At 46.0% G+C, this 16,249-nt stretch overlaps 1 protein-coding gene across 1 annotated transcript in view; it reads left to right on the top strand.

The window, feature by feature from the left end:
• Nucleotides 1–3,952: 3,952 nt before the first annotated feature.
• EVL (Enah/Vasp-like) overlaps nucleotides 3,953–16,249 on the top strand; it is a 128,750-nt gene continuing 116,453 nt past the window's right edge. Inside the window, exon 1 of the mRNA XM_065750281.1 lies at nucleotides 3,953–4,124. Coding sequence (XP_065606353.1) covers nucleotides 4,120–4,124 — 5 coding nt within the window. The 5' untranslated portion in view covers nucleotides 3,953–4,119. The remainder of the gene's footprint in view (nucleotides 4,125–16,249) is intronic.

The raw sequence follows: 16,249 nt of genomic DNA, 5'->3' as shown, positions 1-16,249 counted from the left end.
AGGTGGTTTTGTCATTGCCCTTGTGCTTCTGAGACATGTTGAAGGAAGTGCCTGCTGGAAGCAGCCTGAAGAGGACACTTTTCTCTGCAAAATCAATTGCTTTGTTCAGTCTGGATTCAGTTTCTCAATACGACAGCATTGTAGGGCTCCTTCCTTCCTGCCCAGATTCTCCCTTTGTCCCCATATGGCATTATACGGTCCCCTAACACAGAAGAAGCCTAATCAAAACCCAAGCTTTGCTCCAGTGGGGCTAAACTGTGAGCTGAGGTCTTATTTCTTCACGATAGCTGAAGTGATTTTGTTAAAAGGAAAGCTGGAGGCGTTGGGGTTGTTTCTGTGTTCCACTCCTGCCCTTCTGCCTGTGCTGGTATGAAAGCATATCTCTGGAAATGCTGCTGGGGTGGCTGGATGCTGTTTTCTCAGAGCACCACATGTACTCTGTGGTCTTTGGAAACGATGGTCACGGTTTGGCTTTTGCACCCTGAGCACCTGCACACAGGTGGGTCACTGGGGCCTTTGCTTTAAGCTCTGTGGAAAAGCTCCACAGGAAGATGACAGTTGGCCTCGAGCAGATAGATAACACCAGAGTAGAGCCCCAGGGGTCGTGCATAGCTGAGCTCCTATCAGCTTCTTGGAAGGCTAAAGCTTTCTTCTCGAGCCCTCTTGGCAATTGTAAACCACATTCTTATGAGGCTCAACTGGAAAAATAAAAGTGCTGGTAAGCTCTCCCCCCTTTACAAGAGATGTGTAGGCCATGGGACTGTCCCTCACAACAGCTCTGAGAGTGCATTTGGCCCCATCCTATCCTTATCTCCCACCTTCATCTGAGTAAGCCTAACTAAAACATAAAATTGAAGTATTTATTCTTGCCTACTCTGCCTTTTCTAATACTACTCTTCTTTTCTTCTTTCCAAATTCTACTTTTGTCACCTTTTTTGTTTTCTTTTGTTTTGTTTTTTTCCCCTCTCCTTTTCTCCTTCAGAAAAAAAATTCTTAACTTTAGAATTTCTCTCATTTTTCTTTAGGGTTCTGTTCCCTTTGGCTCCTGCTAGACTCTTCTGCCATTTTGTCAAAAAGCACATAAAAAAAAAAGAAAAAGAAAAAAAGCTGATGTGGAAACTTGTTTTCTCTGAAAAGAGCTTGGTATTTCTGTGCAGAAGCCTGCAGGAAAGCCTGAGGCTTTGGAGAGAGAGCTCTGAGCTGGATAAACTCAGTGGGAGAAAAGTCACCAGAAGGCTCCAGCTGCAGGAGAGCAGCTCTGCAGCCTTGAGCTGCTGATAGGCAGATATGTGCTGAGGACTGTGCCCTGGGCAGTGTGGTTCTTAGGGAGGGCCTCCTCCTCCCCAGGTGACACACAGCAGGCCCCGCTCTGCTGGGGACAGATCCATTGGGAAGGGACCAGGAGCTGGCAGATCCTGAGGGATCAGAGGGTATTTGCAGCCCTGAAGGAGAATTTGCAATCAGGGGGAACAGGAAAGGCAGCGAGGCCACCAGGAGGCTGGTAGGCCCTGATGGGTCTGAGTGTCACCCCAGGGCAGAGAGGGGCGGATCGAGATTCTAGGCTGAGGTGATGCTCATTCTCATGGAGAGGAGCAGACTGAAATCTCTTTGAAGACGTGGGTTTGTAATGGCAATATAACATAAGGTCTGTTTCAGCAGAACTTTGTTTCCTCAGTCAACAGAGAGAACCAGTGGGCAGGACAACCACCAGCCCAGGCGTGCCGGTGCCAGAGCACCAGGTTCCTAGCTCTGCTCTTCTGGTTCTGTATCATTAGTGGATGGCAAGATCAGTGTGTGTAACAGTACATAACATTTGCTCTGCTTTTCTCTTGTTTCCTAATAGGAGGATAAATAAAATGGCCGATACAAAGGATCAGCAGCCCCACATACTCTGCATTCCTGCAGCAGTTCTCACACCGTGCCTTGGGCAATTCAGGCTCCCAGCCCTTTGCAGGAGCAGATGTTGCACAAGCTCTCAGAGGTGTGCCCACGCACGGTGGCTGCTGGCAGCAAGGGTCAGGCACAGCAGTGCGGGGCCACGTGCTGAACGACTGTTACAAACCTGGTTTAAGGAAATCACAGGTTGGGGCAAAAAAACCCACAACAGATGATGAATGTGCTCACATCCAAATTCACCCTTCAATCTCGATGTAAATTCTAGCACATCTACCGTGAAACTTTCTGCTCTAATAAGCATCCTCCTTGCCTTCTGCTGTCCCCCATATCGTGCGAGCTGGTCAGTGCCACATCTGAAGGATTAGGCAGATGATAGTAGGAAGACAATAGGTTTTATTTTTGCTCTGTAGTTTTGTGCAAGCTTGCAACCTTCAGCAGCCCCATCACAAATCGTACAGACAAGTCTCTACAAGCCAATGTCATTCAGCACAAATTGCAGATCAGATCTGTGGTCTGACACAGTTTTGAAGTCTTGCGAGCCAAGTATATTGTGTGTTTGGAAATGTAGGGTAATTGCCTGTATGAAATGACTGCTAGCCTTGGTTTCAAACAAATGAGGCTCCTTAGAAACGGGGAGCTCTGCTTTTAGAGGAGCCCATGAGCTCATGTCATTTGCTGGATGACTTGGGAAGAGGTGCACAGGTGCAGTGTGGGATGGAGGGGCACGAGCTGAGCTCCATGCTAATCAGGCACAGAAGGTGGTTCCTCCCCGGCCATGCAGTAACTCTGTCCCTAATTAGTTCTTCAACATCTTAATGGCCATTGAATATTAGATACGCATTAGCTACCAAGGAACAAGCAAGCCCATGAATAAAAGGCACAGGCATTATTAGTACCGTGGTTTCTGCTGCTGTCATCTGTTGTTGTTGTTGCTGTAGTGTATTTTCATTTGGTCCTGCAGCTGCATCAGGGCTTGACAAGCCAGTGATCAAATAGGTTCCCAAGGTACCAAATCTACAGGCCTGATTTTTGTGGTACTTATTCTAATGGCATAGGCTGCTATCACAATAAAAATGCTGGGCTGAATATTTTTTCACAGAAACAAAAATATCAAGTATTTGTATTAAGAATGAGCCTATCACATTGCCCCCTGCTTTGTTCCCAAACCCTGCTCAGACTGCTCACTGCACTGCAGCCTGGGACATGGGCACGCTGCAGGGCAGAAATTGTTTCTGTTCCTGACACTAAAAGAGGGGAGATTTAGGTTAGATGTTAGGAAGAAATTCTTCACTCAGAGGGCTGTGAGGCTCTGGCACTGCTGCCCGTAGAGGTGTGGGTATCCCCTTCCTTGGAGGTGCCCAAGGCCGGGTTGGGTGGGATCCTGGGCAGCCTGAGCTGGTGGAGGGGCAGCCAGCCCACAGCAGGGGCTGGACCTTTTAAGTCCCTTCCAAGACAAGCCTTTCTGTGACTGTATTATTTGTGATACCCGCTTGGAGCCCCAGTGCTTGCTGTGGGATTATCCGCGATTACACGGTTGTTGGATTTGTTATACGTCCAAGTGGGGTGGCACTGAACTGGGAGTTGGACTTGGCAGTCCTTATGTATCCCTTCCAACTTGGGATATTCTATGATTCTGCGGGAGAGAAGTGTGGGAAACACCACCAGCGCATTTATTTCTCTGTGAAGAGCCTCTACTCTCTCTCGAGAGGTAACAGTGATGTCATGGGGACCTGTGTATGAAAAACACAAGAAACAGCGGCAGCACTTTGTCAGGTCCTCGTGGGAACGGTGATGACGCGCTGACGGTTGGACTAGACGATCCTAGAGCACCCTTCCAACCTTAACGACTCCACGATTCTACGACACCCAGAGCGTACCGCTCCCAACGTCATCCTTCTCTCTCCCGTAGATCCCCCCGCAGCAGCTTCGGGTGCTCCGGGCACCCACCCGCGGAGCCCGACCGCCGGCGGAGGCTGCGCGGGGAGGGGCCGCCGCGCGTGGGAGCGGGGCGGGAGGCGGCGGCGGCTTTGTCCTGCCCACACGCGCTCTCTCACACGCAGCTCAGCCGGGCGGGAGCCGGCAACATGGCCGGGCCGGCGGAGGGGCTGCCCGGCTCCGCGCTGCCCGGGTAGCGCCGCGGGGTCCGGCGCTGCGAGTGGGGCGGCGCCCGGAGGAGTCCCCGCTCCGCGCCGCCCCCGGGCCCCGGTAGCCGCGGCCGGGAAGATGAGGTGAGCGCGGCGGGGACGGGGATGGAGGCGGAGGGTGCGGTGCTGCGCTTCCCGGTCCGGTCCTTCGCCGGATGGGCAGCGGCCGGTGGCTTTTTTGGCACGTTTGTCGGCCGCCGCCTCAATCCGTCGGGCGGATTGCCTGTGCGGGTACAAAGGATCTCCGCCGGGGGCACGGCTGCTGGAACGGAGTCCTCGGGGATCGGGAGCGGGGAGCTGGGGACGGCGGAGCGCCGATTGCTCCGGCTTAAGTCAGCGGCGAGCCGTAGTTCCCGTTTCCGAGGTCGGGCTGTCCATTGTGTCTCCGAAAAGCGGCGATCCGCCGATTTCTTCCAGCTGGAGAAGTGCCTGTGGGTGGAAGAGCCGTTTGTTTCGGTGCCCGCTCTCCCCAGCTCATCTCCGCCCGGGGTAACCGCGGAGCTGGGTGTGCTGTCGGCATCTCGCAGCGACCCGGCCCCGATGCAGCTCCTAACCCCGGTGATTCTTTCCGCTTAGTTATTATCTTTACAAACCTGGTTTGCTTTGGGAAACCTTAGAAATGGCCGTAACAGCTGCTCTGCTGTGGTGCACGGTCCCTGAATTGCAAGGTTTGCTTTGCTCCTGGAGGTGCATTGAATGCTGACAGCCCTTGCCTGCCTTTAGGGCTCCGTTTACTCCTCATGCTATCACCAGGTGCATGCACTGATTTGTTTGGCTTAGTTTCCTTCACTCACTTGAAATCGTATTCCTTGGGGGTGGGGAGGGGGACCAAGAAGCAGTGAGCCTGAACTGTGATGCAAGCAGTGTCTTGGAGCCTGCTGGTCCCATGCAAAGGTGTGCCTTCACCTGTTCTGCTGGCGATGCTGCTCAGGGACCTCCAAAGAGATGTGTCACCAAGTGCAGTGGTGGCAGTGAAGTTGTCCCCTGCCTCTTGCTCAGCAGCCTTTGGCAGGGCTGCTCACCAAGAAGAGCACCAGCCCTGGAGGTCTTCAAGAGAAGGGCGGATGCGGCACTGAGGGCCGTGGTTGGTGGGCGTGGTGGGGATGGGCAGACAGTTGGACGTGATGATCTTAGCAGTCACTTCCAACCTTCATGATTTGATGAATACAGACTTTGTGTTGGAGGACTGCAGTGCTCTCCATCGGAGGAGGTGTGAGGAAGAAAAGCGGCCTGACTGCATCACAGCTGGGATGCTTGGGGTGCTCCTCAGGCTGGACCAGGTTATATTAATCCAAAACCCCCTGGCTGGCTACGCAATCATTTTAAACCTTCTGAAAACATTTGCTTAGCCATGTATGTTTAATTTATGTTGCATTTTGTGGTGAGTAGAGTACAGCTCTGTCCTTTGCGCAATTGCACTCGTGGGATGCTTGCCATTTTAAAGTATAAATTTCCATTTATATTTTGATAATTTGTTTAGGTCATCATTTCAAAGATATAAATACATATAGAGATGTGCCGCTGGCCTTAGTAGAACAGAGTGTAGTAGCTGTTCTATCTCAGACATGGTTTAGGACTTCTGGGTAGAAAATGCTCAAGTACAGGTGTGTGAAAATACTGCTGTAATACAGTAAATATTGAGTCAATAACTGATATTCATTTATTCTTCCAAGTCACAGAATCAGCTCATATTAGAAGATGTCTCTAAATATAACTATAGATGAAAACTCCTCCCTGTCTCTCTCTTTGCTGTGATGAGGGTGTGCCTCGGTTGGCTGTACGTGCTATGGTCCTATATTCATGGCATAAACTTGTTTTAGTAACAGGATCCATATATATGTCGTTCTTGTTACACCTCTTGTTTCAGATATAAAGAAGCAAAGTTTTTGGTGCAGTAAACGCAAAGGAGAAGAGTATTTTGCTTTCTTCCACGTTTCCTGTTCACTGAAGAGTTGGTACCTTCAGAGTTTGGATAGAGCTTTTTGTTTGCTTGGAGGCTAACTGGGGCTGTATGTATGCAGCCTTATTTTCCAACATTTCTTTTCCTTTTTTACTGTTTCCTTCTGTTTGCCTCTGTAACAAATGAGAGAGGACATGCTGTTTCTGTTTATAATGTTGCAGAATTGAGGTTACTGACCTCATTGGCCCAGAGAACTGTCCCTGTAGGCAAGTCATAGCATCCCCTGAGGTGGATAATAATCAAGTGGTTCATAGAGTGTCCTTTGACCCTGACACTTGTTAATTGATTTCCGAGCTGGAGCGGTTTCTGACTTAGCTAATTTTTGTTTCCTTCTGTACTGCTCAGGAACTCTGGAAACAGTCTGGCTGTTTTCTGACTCCTGCCCTCTGCGTGGCTCTGTGTGTTGTCTCTTATAGGAGCTTGGTGGCCCTCCAAGCCACATCTGTGCTGTGCAGCTCTACCAAAATCACTGCATGAGATAACTCCCGTGCTCACTGTTGTCATGTCAGCAAAATCCCAAGCGCACACATCGAACTCCTGCTGGAAAGCTGCTTCTCTGGCTCTGCTTAGATCTTGGGGAGAGGGGGGTGGCTTTGGTGGGGAGCAACCCCATTCATTCCCTGTTTTCTGAAATCTTTAGTTTTATCATAGTGAAGTCAAGGCTGAATGCAGTTCTCCAAGCAAGGGTGTGCATGTCTGTTCAGCTCAATGCTGGGGCTTTATGCACTGTTTCACTTCTGTGCTTTTCTGGATCACTCAGACTCTGTTAAGTAGCAGACACCCTAATGCAGAACAGCTCTGTTAGAACTGTGTTGTGATTGAAGGTGTCTGCATATTCCTTCTTTGTACTTAGCTAGCTGCTTGCTTTTGGCAGTGTGGTACTTCTCTCTTTGTAAGTATTATTATTATTATTATTATTATTATTATTTTTGTAAGGAATCATCAAAATCTTTTTTAAAAAAGCACTCTAATCTTTCAAGTTAGCAGTTTTGTGATTTCTTTCCATTTTTTCTTGCTACCCATCATAGTTTCTCTCAGTGCCAGGCACTGTGTGAGATGAGTAGTATCAAATCTCTTTAGCAAAGACAAAGCTGCTGCCAAAGTGAAATGAATCCTGACTAATGTTCAGTCCTAATAATTACAGAACTAAAATAAAGGAAATTAAATGAGCTATGGATTTTCTGTAGCTGAGAAGTATAGTGTAGATATTTTTCTTTGCTGAATCTGCACGTGAATCTTAGGGTTATCTAATCTGCTTTCTATTTACATTAAAAAAAATATCTAAGGTCAAGTTCTGGTATTGTCCTTCATTGCAGAGGACAGCCAGTGCGTGCTGCTGTTGTTCCTATGGGGGGTGTAGAGTTCTGGGATGTGTGTTTTGCTCTCTTCATGGTCATTTCAGAACATCCATCTTTCCCACTTGCCCTTTTACTCAGCCCTGTTTCTCAGGAGCACCAGGGAAATAGCCATGCCCCTGTTCCTCTCTCCCATCCTTCTCCCTCAAGTAGCTTTCATGTGCAGCCACCTCCCCGAGACTTCCATCTCATCTGCTTTTTGATCTAATATGTTCTAATGAGGGGAAGTGACTGAGAGACATGGCTGGGGTGGTGTGGCAGTGAGGGGTCCATGGGGAAGCACAGCAGCTCATGGCCCTGTGTGGGCTGATCCACCTTGATCCTGGCTTTGTGGTGTGCTGTCTGGTGCCTGGGAGATGTTTCCAGCCATAGGAAGTGATGTAACCTGGTGGTTCATCCTGCACACCGAAGTAACTGGCAAGTCTCCCAGTGACAGCTCCGTGCCCATGGGTATGCTTGCACATCTCCCAGTGATGTTCAAAGAGTGGCTCAGACTGGGCTGTGACTGTGTGAAATTGAAAGCAGATTTTTTTTTTTCCCACCTCTTTCATTTCTGGAATATTTACCAGCATAGAGCTTCTCTTCCCATGAGACTTTGTGTTTTGGCATTGCAGCAAACATGAATAATGGCATTGGCAGTCTTTCCAAGATGATTCTTGAATTCAGAGATATAAAGCTTAAAGAATGTCTATGCTTTTTTTTTTTTTTAGTTCGAGAAAACAGAGTGGGCAAATTCCTTACCAAAAATTGGAGACTGGAAACCTCCTTCATATTTCTGATTGCCAAAAATGCCATTCTGCAGCATCATGATTGGAGCATGTATCTTAAGAGTGGCTGAGGGAGCTGAGATTGTTCAGTCTGGAGGAGGCTCAGGGGATACCTTATCACTATCTACAAATGTCTGAAAGGAAGTTGTAGTGTGGTGGAGGTCAGCCTCTGCTCCTAGGTAACAGTGATAGGATGAGAGGTAATAGCCTTAAATTGTACCAGGGGAGGTTCAGGCTGGATATTAGGGAAAATTTATTCTCAGAAAAGTGGTAATGAGTACAGGCTGTCCAAGGAGGTAGTTGTGTCACCATCCCTGGAGGAATTCAAGAAGAGGATAGAGGTTAGGGTCATGGTTTAGTGGGTAATATGGTGGTAGGAGTATGGTTGGTCTAGGTGATCTCAGAGGTCTTTTCCAACCTTAATGATACTGTGATCACAAACGGATGACGCATTATATTTCATGGGGTATTTCGCAGTCACTGAGTGAGAGATATGTGGGAACTAGAAAGCTCTGATTTGCCTTCCCAAAGTATGCTTCAATACCTGGTGTTTGCTTCAAGTTCAGTTTAGGCTTATGCATTTTTTTGTTGTTATTTGTGCTCTGGTTTCTCTTACTCCCAGCTGCTCCAAGTCACCCATTTGAGATTCTGTAGGGTGAACTTAACCATAAAGACCATACAAAGACAGAAGGGTAGCTCACATCTTCCATACACACAGGGTGTATATATGACAGGAAGCCAAGGCACCACCAGAAGATCTTGTTGGTGCTCACTAAGGCAATAGTCTTGCTGTTTCACAAACCCTTCTACCCGGGACCCTGCAGTGCTTCTGTTACAAACCCCAAAGCCAGCTGGAAACAGGAAGGAACACTTTCTAATGACCAACCATGCTTCCAGTTCAGACAAAATATTCTCCACCTGAGTTCACAGAGGAGGCTTTTATTCCCGTTACCCATGCTGATGGCCAGGAAGTCACCTTTTAGGTGAGCAATTCATTTCTCAGGCAGTAGGTGTCATTCCTGCAACTTGGGATATCAGTGTTCTCTCTTTGGCTCTAAGAGTTGCTGAGAAGGATGTTTTGCTGTGATTTACTTAAAAAAAGCTGTGAAGTACAGCTCATCTTAATGTCATGCTGCGATTTCAGGGTGCTGTAGGATGCCATAGGTGCTGCAGCATGAGGACGTGGTGGTTTGGGCCTGGCCGTGCAGGTGATTTGGGCCAGGCCCAGGCCTGGGGCTTGGCTGTGGTGAGCCCTGTGATGTAGATGGACTATGCTTCCCTGTCTGATATGTGGCTACTGAATCTCTTAACCTTTGGGCTTTTTTTCTTATCTGCTGTGGGACAACAATAATTATCCGAGGGGGAGTTGAGGAAGTTAACTAGCTAGGTCTCCTTTTAGGGCAGGATTTAAGAATATACCTAAACTTGGTCCTGTTGAAGATCTTGGTTTGCTAGAATGGAGACTTTTGTTCAGGAAGCATTTCTGAGGACAAAGAGCGTATTTATATTAATCACTAAGCATTACAGCAAGCTTCCTCGTGCTCTCCATATTGCTGTCTGTTCCTTTCTCCTTTTTATTCCCTTTTCCCATCATTCGCTGCTTCTGCTTAGTCAGTGAGCGCTGCTTCCTCCCTGTGATTCTGTGCTTTATCCCTCCTTACTAAGCCACTCCCTCAGTAACGAGGGGATCTAGAAAATACACTGAAATGGTATTAGCTGGAAGTAGGCCCATGGTCACTGTAATCCGTTTAATTGCATGCTTTATCCTTTTCTTCCTTAGCCGTGCGCAGATCAGAATGTTGCTACAGTGGTACTGCGTGTGTATATGTTTGCATGCGCTCCTCCATGTGCAGCAGTGACTGCTGAGGCTGTTGAATGCTCAGGACAAAAGGTTAGCTTAAATAAGTAAATACAAGAGAGAAAGCTGTAGCTGGAAGTAAGTCTGCTACATGTCTGCTGGATGAGCGGGAGTATGACTTCAGCACTGAGCAGACCGGTGTTACTCAACTTGCGGTTTGTGGTCCAAAGGACATCAAAAGAGTTCAAAAAATTCCTTCAAAAGTCTTTAAAATTGGAAACAAGGAAGCTAAAATCAAACACACATGTACAAGTTGCATGAAAATATGTATATATATATCTCAGCCCATTAGCTCTTTACTGTTGTCCTTACTGGTTAAAATGTTTTTGATAGTAAAAAACATTGTTTTACTAACCTACTCTGTTTTGTCTGTTGCTCTTGTTCCCACCTGCCAAACAGTTCTGGGATTTGAGATAATCTGTGAATTCCTTTTTGAAAAGGATTCATGATTTAAAGTCAGAGAAGTACTGGGCTAGCGTGTTTTGACGTAATGAGGTAGCTTTAATATTCCAACTTTATCATGAATTAGCGTTGAGTGCTGCAATACATTTGCATGCTAATCTTTCTATTAAATAACTAAATACATTGTCTAGGTATATCTTAGTCAGTTTTAGATCCCACAGCTGTTACATTAAGAAGTTATGGTTTTGAGTCATCCTAATAAAGCATCCTTGCTATTCTCAGGCAATTAATTTATTTGACTAATTAGGTTAATGAAAGAGAGAGAGCATGGCCTTACATATTTATTTTACCTGCACGCCTAATAAAATGCCTTTTCACTCTCCCTGTTGGCTGCTTGGCTTGCCTGGTGTTAAGGGCAATCTGAATAAATGGAACTCAGAGTTATGTCCTTCCGTTTGGCTCCAGCACGCCCCATGTTTTCCATTAGAGGAGTTCACTGCAGCACTGCTTCGTCAGCTGCTACTGATGAGATCTGTGACTTGTGACACAGTCTTATGCCTCCACCAGCAACCTGGTGTTGGGATGGATACCTTCTATGTAGAGTGGCTACGGTGAAAGAATAGGATCTTGTGTGGGGGTGCTAGCTGCCTTCCCACCTCCCACACTGCAGGCTGCTGCAGCAGCGTGACTCTGCTCCTTGGGAAAGGGCTTGCATGCATTCTTGACATTATTACTGGCAGCAGCATCCTTGATGTCTGTGAACCTAATGACCACGGTGATAAGACCAATGACCGTAATAAATTTAAGTATGTGTGCAGTATTGACTGAGCTGGGGCCTGCTGGAGCAGTGAGGGCTGGCTGCTTAAGCTGGGAGCAGAGCTCAGCAGGAGAAATTCTTTGGCTATAGAAAGGAAGTCCAGTGCTACCCTATTCCTGCCAAGTCTAAGTCCTTGTGAGGACTGGGGCTGGTGGGACATTGTGGTGAAGCTGCTCCTTCCCTTTTGGAGGCTCAAGAGGATAAATGGAGGTGAGGAGTGAATGCAAAGATGGGCAGAACTGCTTCGGGGGGCAGCCTGCATTTAGGGTAACTGAGAAGCATCTTTGTGTGTAGTAAGGGGTCCCTGTGTTGGCCCCAGGGAGTGCTCCTTGCTTTGTGGTCCCCAGGATGTTGCCCAAGGGTCTGGTGTCTCTTCTGTCCTGAGTTGCTAAGCAAAAATAGCGCCAGAACTGTGTGACTGCAGCCCTCTGCAATCTCAAAAAACCCTGAGCCAGCACACTATTTTAAAATTTCATGGCATTCAATATGAGTGTTGCAGAAATAGCAAAGAGGAGACTGAGCCAGGCAGCACGCTGGGGAAGATGGAAAAAAGGTATGGAAGAGCAATGAATGCACACAAGGACATGTCTCAGGCCTGCTGGGAGGTGTGCAGGGGAGTGCTGCTCCTGCATCGTGCATTCAGCTGTCACCACTGCCGTGGTCTTCCATCTGAATGCAGTAGGTTTTTAATCTATTATCAATTTCCTTCTCTGATTTCTCCAATACACGTGTCAATATGATAGTCCCGAGCTGCAGTTCAGCTTCACAGATGGTACCTGCATCGCAGAAAATATTAGATGGCTCGTGCCCTAGATATGACAGAGTGCATTTGTGTACACAGCTGTGTGTGCAGGAAAATCACTTTCATGGTAAAAAGCAGAGTCACATCACAGGAACGTGAAGTTTGGTAGGAGAGTCAGGGGTGTCCTTGTAAGTGCTGGAAGAATAAGACCTTACTATTATGAGCAGATATGACAAGTGACTTACACATAACTGCCCAAAGAAGTTGGCTTTTATCATTACAAAAGTTGCTTTTAATGCAATAAAAAAGTGACTGCTATGTCTGAAGTGGGAAGCACTTTAAATGTTTTAGTGGCCTGCTGTTCAAAAACCAAGCATATCCAGCGTCACAGCTTCCTTGAGGATTGCTTCAGGTTCCTTCAGGACATGCATTGTGAGTGGCCTTGTTAACAGCTGTTCAGCTGTTGCTAATGGTGGAGGGTCCAGAGGTGAGGACTTGCAAGGTCTGGCTCATTGCAGCCTCTGGACTCCAGATGAATGTTAGGAAAGATGGGAAGACAGGAAAGCCATAGTGGAGAGTGAGCATGCAGTAATCCTTGCAGCGTATCCTCAGCTGGATGTGTAACCTCAAGTACTCCTTTCTGGGGGACTGTGTTCACCGACAGCTTTGATTTTTGTGGGATATTTCCTAGCATCTCTGCTATTCTCTGTTGTCTCTTCCTATTCCAAAACTGTTTTCAGGAAGACACGAAGGAAAACTAATCCAAAATGGGAATGTAGAGGAAATTAGGTAAACTAAATTAAAGCATTGTGTATATTCTCTGATTCAATGTTTAAGTGACCTTAATTTCATTAAGCTTAATTCACATCAAAGTAAATTATAGTAAGTATGAAATAGGGTTGATTTAATTAATAATGAGTGCATCTGTGGTGATCTAATGTAGTTTGATTCATTTGGGAATGTTAATTCAGATTTACATTCTAGAGTTTTCTAAACCCTACAGAACAATGTACTAGTTATGGCTAAACAGGCACGATGCTGGGTTGGCTGTCCTTGGCTCTAGAAGGGCTTTCCCACCACGTTTCTTGTGAGTGACTTCACCACCATTCAATTGTGTTGCATTGCACATGGGCTGGAAGTTGTGTATCCTGCTAGCATTGCTTAAAATCAGATACAAGCAAGTTTGATTTGCTTAGCATTTAGGTACCACTGTCAGGTGTGGCAGAGGTGACTTGCACCTTTGGGTTTTTCAGTCCTTTGTGCCTATGTGGTGCTGGGGCATGAACTTTCTAAATACCCTTCACCTAAACAAGTTGTGTTTTCAACGTACACAAGCTCTATTCACCCTCTTATTCTTTTCTTTTCTGTCGATATGGATTAAAGTTCTGTGATTATATTATTTGCTGTGTGATTATTATAGCAGCAGACACTCTATAATTGCAAGGATAGGATGACTAAAATGGCCAAGATCTGCATGTTTTTGGGTAGGGTGTTTTTTAAGGACTTGTTTTTAGAAGTTTGTGGCCTCATCCAAAAAACTGCCAATTTCACAGTGCTGTAAGTAGCAGAACTGAACCATGAGATTATTTTGCCAAACTGAAACTGTTGAATTGGCTTCAGGAGAAAAGTGGTTTTAAAATATTATGTAAATATAGCAAAGTTGATATAACTTCTTTGCTTATTCATTTATTTATTTGTTTTCCTCTGAAGATGAGAAGACCAGAATTTGAAAAATAGAGGACTGTGTTTTGAACGTGAACCCTTCATGTGATGCTCTGAAATATGGGACAGTGAACTACTGTCAAAAGTCCCTTGAAATCTGTCCCCAGTATATTGGGAGATGCTGGCTGTCCACGTTAGCATCTTCACACCTGCTAGTTTGAGCTCACAAAGGGGATGATTCCAAGCTAGTGGCCAAAGGGATGTTGTTTTTGTCTGGAAGCCTCCTGTGATTGTTTGGTTCATTCTTTCTGCAAACCAGGCTTTGAAACCACTGAGTTATGCCCGTCTCATCCTGTTTTAATATCAGCACATCCAGACGCATAAACAATGTGCTTCTTCATGAGACAGTGAAAATCAATGAGGCTTTGAAAAGACATGCTCTATAAAGTCACGGCCTTATTAGGGAAGTTGCAAGAAGCTCGGCTGTCACAAGAGAATATTTTGGCTCCGTGACAGTTTCCTTTATACAGTTCTTCAGTGAGGAATCTCCTGTGTTTGTACAATGATAACTTGCAAGTGTTGCATGCCTTTTTTCCTCCCTGGGAGTATCTGCAAGAGGAGAACCTAATACGTTGGTCAAAAGAGAATGAATACCCCTTTGGACCCCTCTCTGGTCCAAAGTACACGGAGAAAGCAGGTTTTCAAAGGTAAACTGAAAAACTCAAAGTATGTTAGATTTCCTGGGAAGATTCACATGTATTTTTATTACAGTTACATCTGTATACCCATTTTTTCCATTACTTATTTGTTGAGAACTAGCTTGGTTTATGTGTGGGACTGTTTAGAAATGACTTGATCTACCATCACCATTTTTTTCCCCCTTACATTTCTTGGGAGCATTTCCTTTATGTGACTCATTGAGAACTGTGGTGGGATAAAGGAGACTATTTTATAAATAATAAATTGAAGAGAAGGCATCAGAAACAGAAGCATTTTAGATAGTTTTGTGGGGAAAAATGAGAGATGAGATTTTCATAGGATAATTTTGAAATGGATTTGTAGAAATTGTTGTTATACGCTAAAAATCACTCTTCCTGTTACTGAATCCTTGTCTATGTGAAAAGCCAGTGGAATACAGAAATACTGCAGAAACTTAAGCTGTGCATTTTAGTGACGCTGAGGGAAGAGGAGCTCAAAGGCACACTCACTGGTTTTGGAGACCTGGGGAATAGTGATGAGCAATGCCATATGGATTTGTCTTGACACTCATACCCTCAAGCACCAATTATAATAGTTTCTGGAGAAACTGAACAGCCAAGGAACAGAGCGTGGTTGTGGAATTAGTACCTATCCTTGGGATTTTACCTTCCGCGATGAGTAGAAAACAGCCATCTCCTCAGGTGGTTGGATCCTCTCCTCCACACGTCCTCCCTGGGTTTTCTTTGACCTGTTCTTCCCATTCCTGTGCTCGTACGTACACCTCAATTTCTGGGCTCTACCCAGCCTGGTTCTGTTTCAGAGGTGGGAAGCAGTTATACAGACTGACATCTGTTTCCAGCCCTGCACCAGCGCAGCACTGAAGGATACAATTACTGAGTGATGTCTTTCTTTGGATAGAAGCAAGTGGAAGGATGCTGGACTGATGCAACCCATGGGTTCAGCATTGCTGGTGCTTCCCGTGCATCAGCCCTACCTGATAATGCTGGTGTCACTTCAAGCAGTGCTCACCTAGAGTGCCCTGAGCTAGCAGAGAGAAGAGTGGTGTAGCCCATGGACAAGAAAGAAAGATACTTGCAACTTTTATCTCCTGCAAATAGCTCTCTTGAGAAACTTGACTTGAAATGTGAGGCTGAAATGAGCAGGCATTAGGTTAGGCTGATACACAGTTCTCTGAGATACAAATGTGAGTTGAAAATGTGAAAGAATAGTGGATGATGCATGGCTGTGGCTGGAAATTAAGAAAGAATTAAGGGGAATAAGTTTTGGATGACGTTTGAAGTTTTGTGACTGTCTGTCCTTACATGAGGCTCAGGAATTCATTGGCAGAGCCTTGCAGTTTCTGTCTCCACTTCTAATGCCTGTTTCCACTTTCAAGGACACACTGACTGCTTTGTGGTTCCATTCATTTGTAATTAGCTAAGCCAAGATTTGACTTGGATTTTTATCTATCATTACTGTTTTCTTCAGGAAGTCATTTGTACTTGGAAAGACCAATGTATGTCATGTTAGAAGATTGCTCACCTCCCTTACCTTCAAAGATGAAGCAAGAAGGACTTGTCTCCTGAATTAAAAATCAATTATTGAAGATATACATCTGTATTCTAAACTGATTGGGGAGTACTCAAGTGGGTTACGAGCAGCTGGTGGCCAAGTCTTCTGGGAGTTCAGAGCCCAGCGGGATACTTGATTTTAGGCAATGTGATTGAACCCCAAAAAATGCAGGCAGAACAGCAGTGAGGCTGCACAGTGTTTAATCAGTGAGAACCATGGGGAGAAAAAAGTTTTCATTTGCTGCAGCTCATGCTAAGCTTGGTAAACAGCCCAGTCAGTATGGATAGGATGGCGGTGGGTGTAATGCTAACCCTGATTCATGGCACTGTAGAGCAACTTGTCCTAGGTGCTCCTTCCTTGTCAGGACAAAGGCTA

The sequence above is a fragment of the Cyrtonyx montezumae genome, unplaced genomic scaffold, assembly GCF_038088225.1.
Source record: "Cyrtonyx montezumae isolate F1298 unplaced genomic scaffold, pur_monq_1.0 scaffold_10, whole genome shotgun sequence".
Lineage (NCBI taxonomy): Eukaryota > Metazoa > Chordata > Aves > Galliformes > Odontophoridae > Cyrtonyx > Cyrtonyx montezumae.
This window is presented reverse-complemented; position numbering and strand designations above follow the sequence as displayed.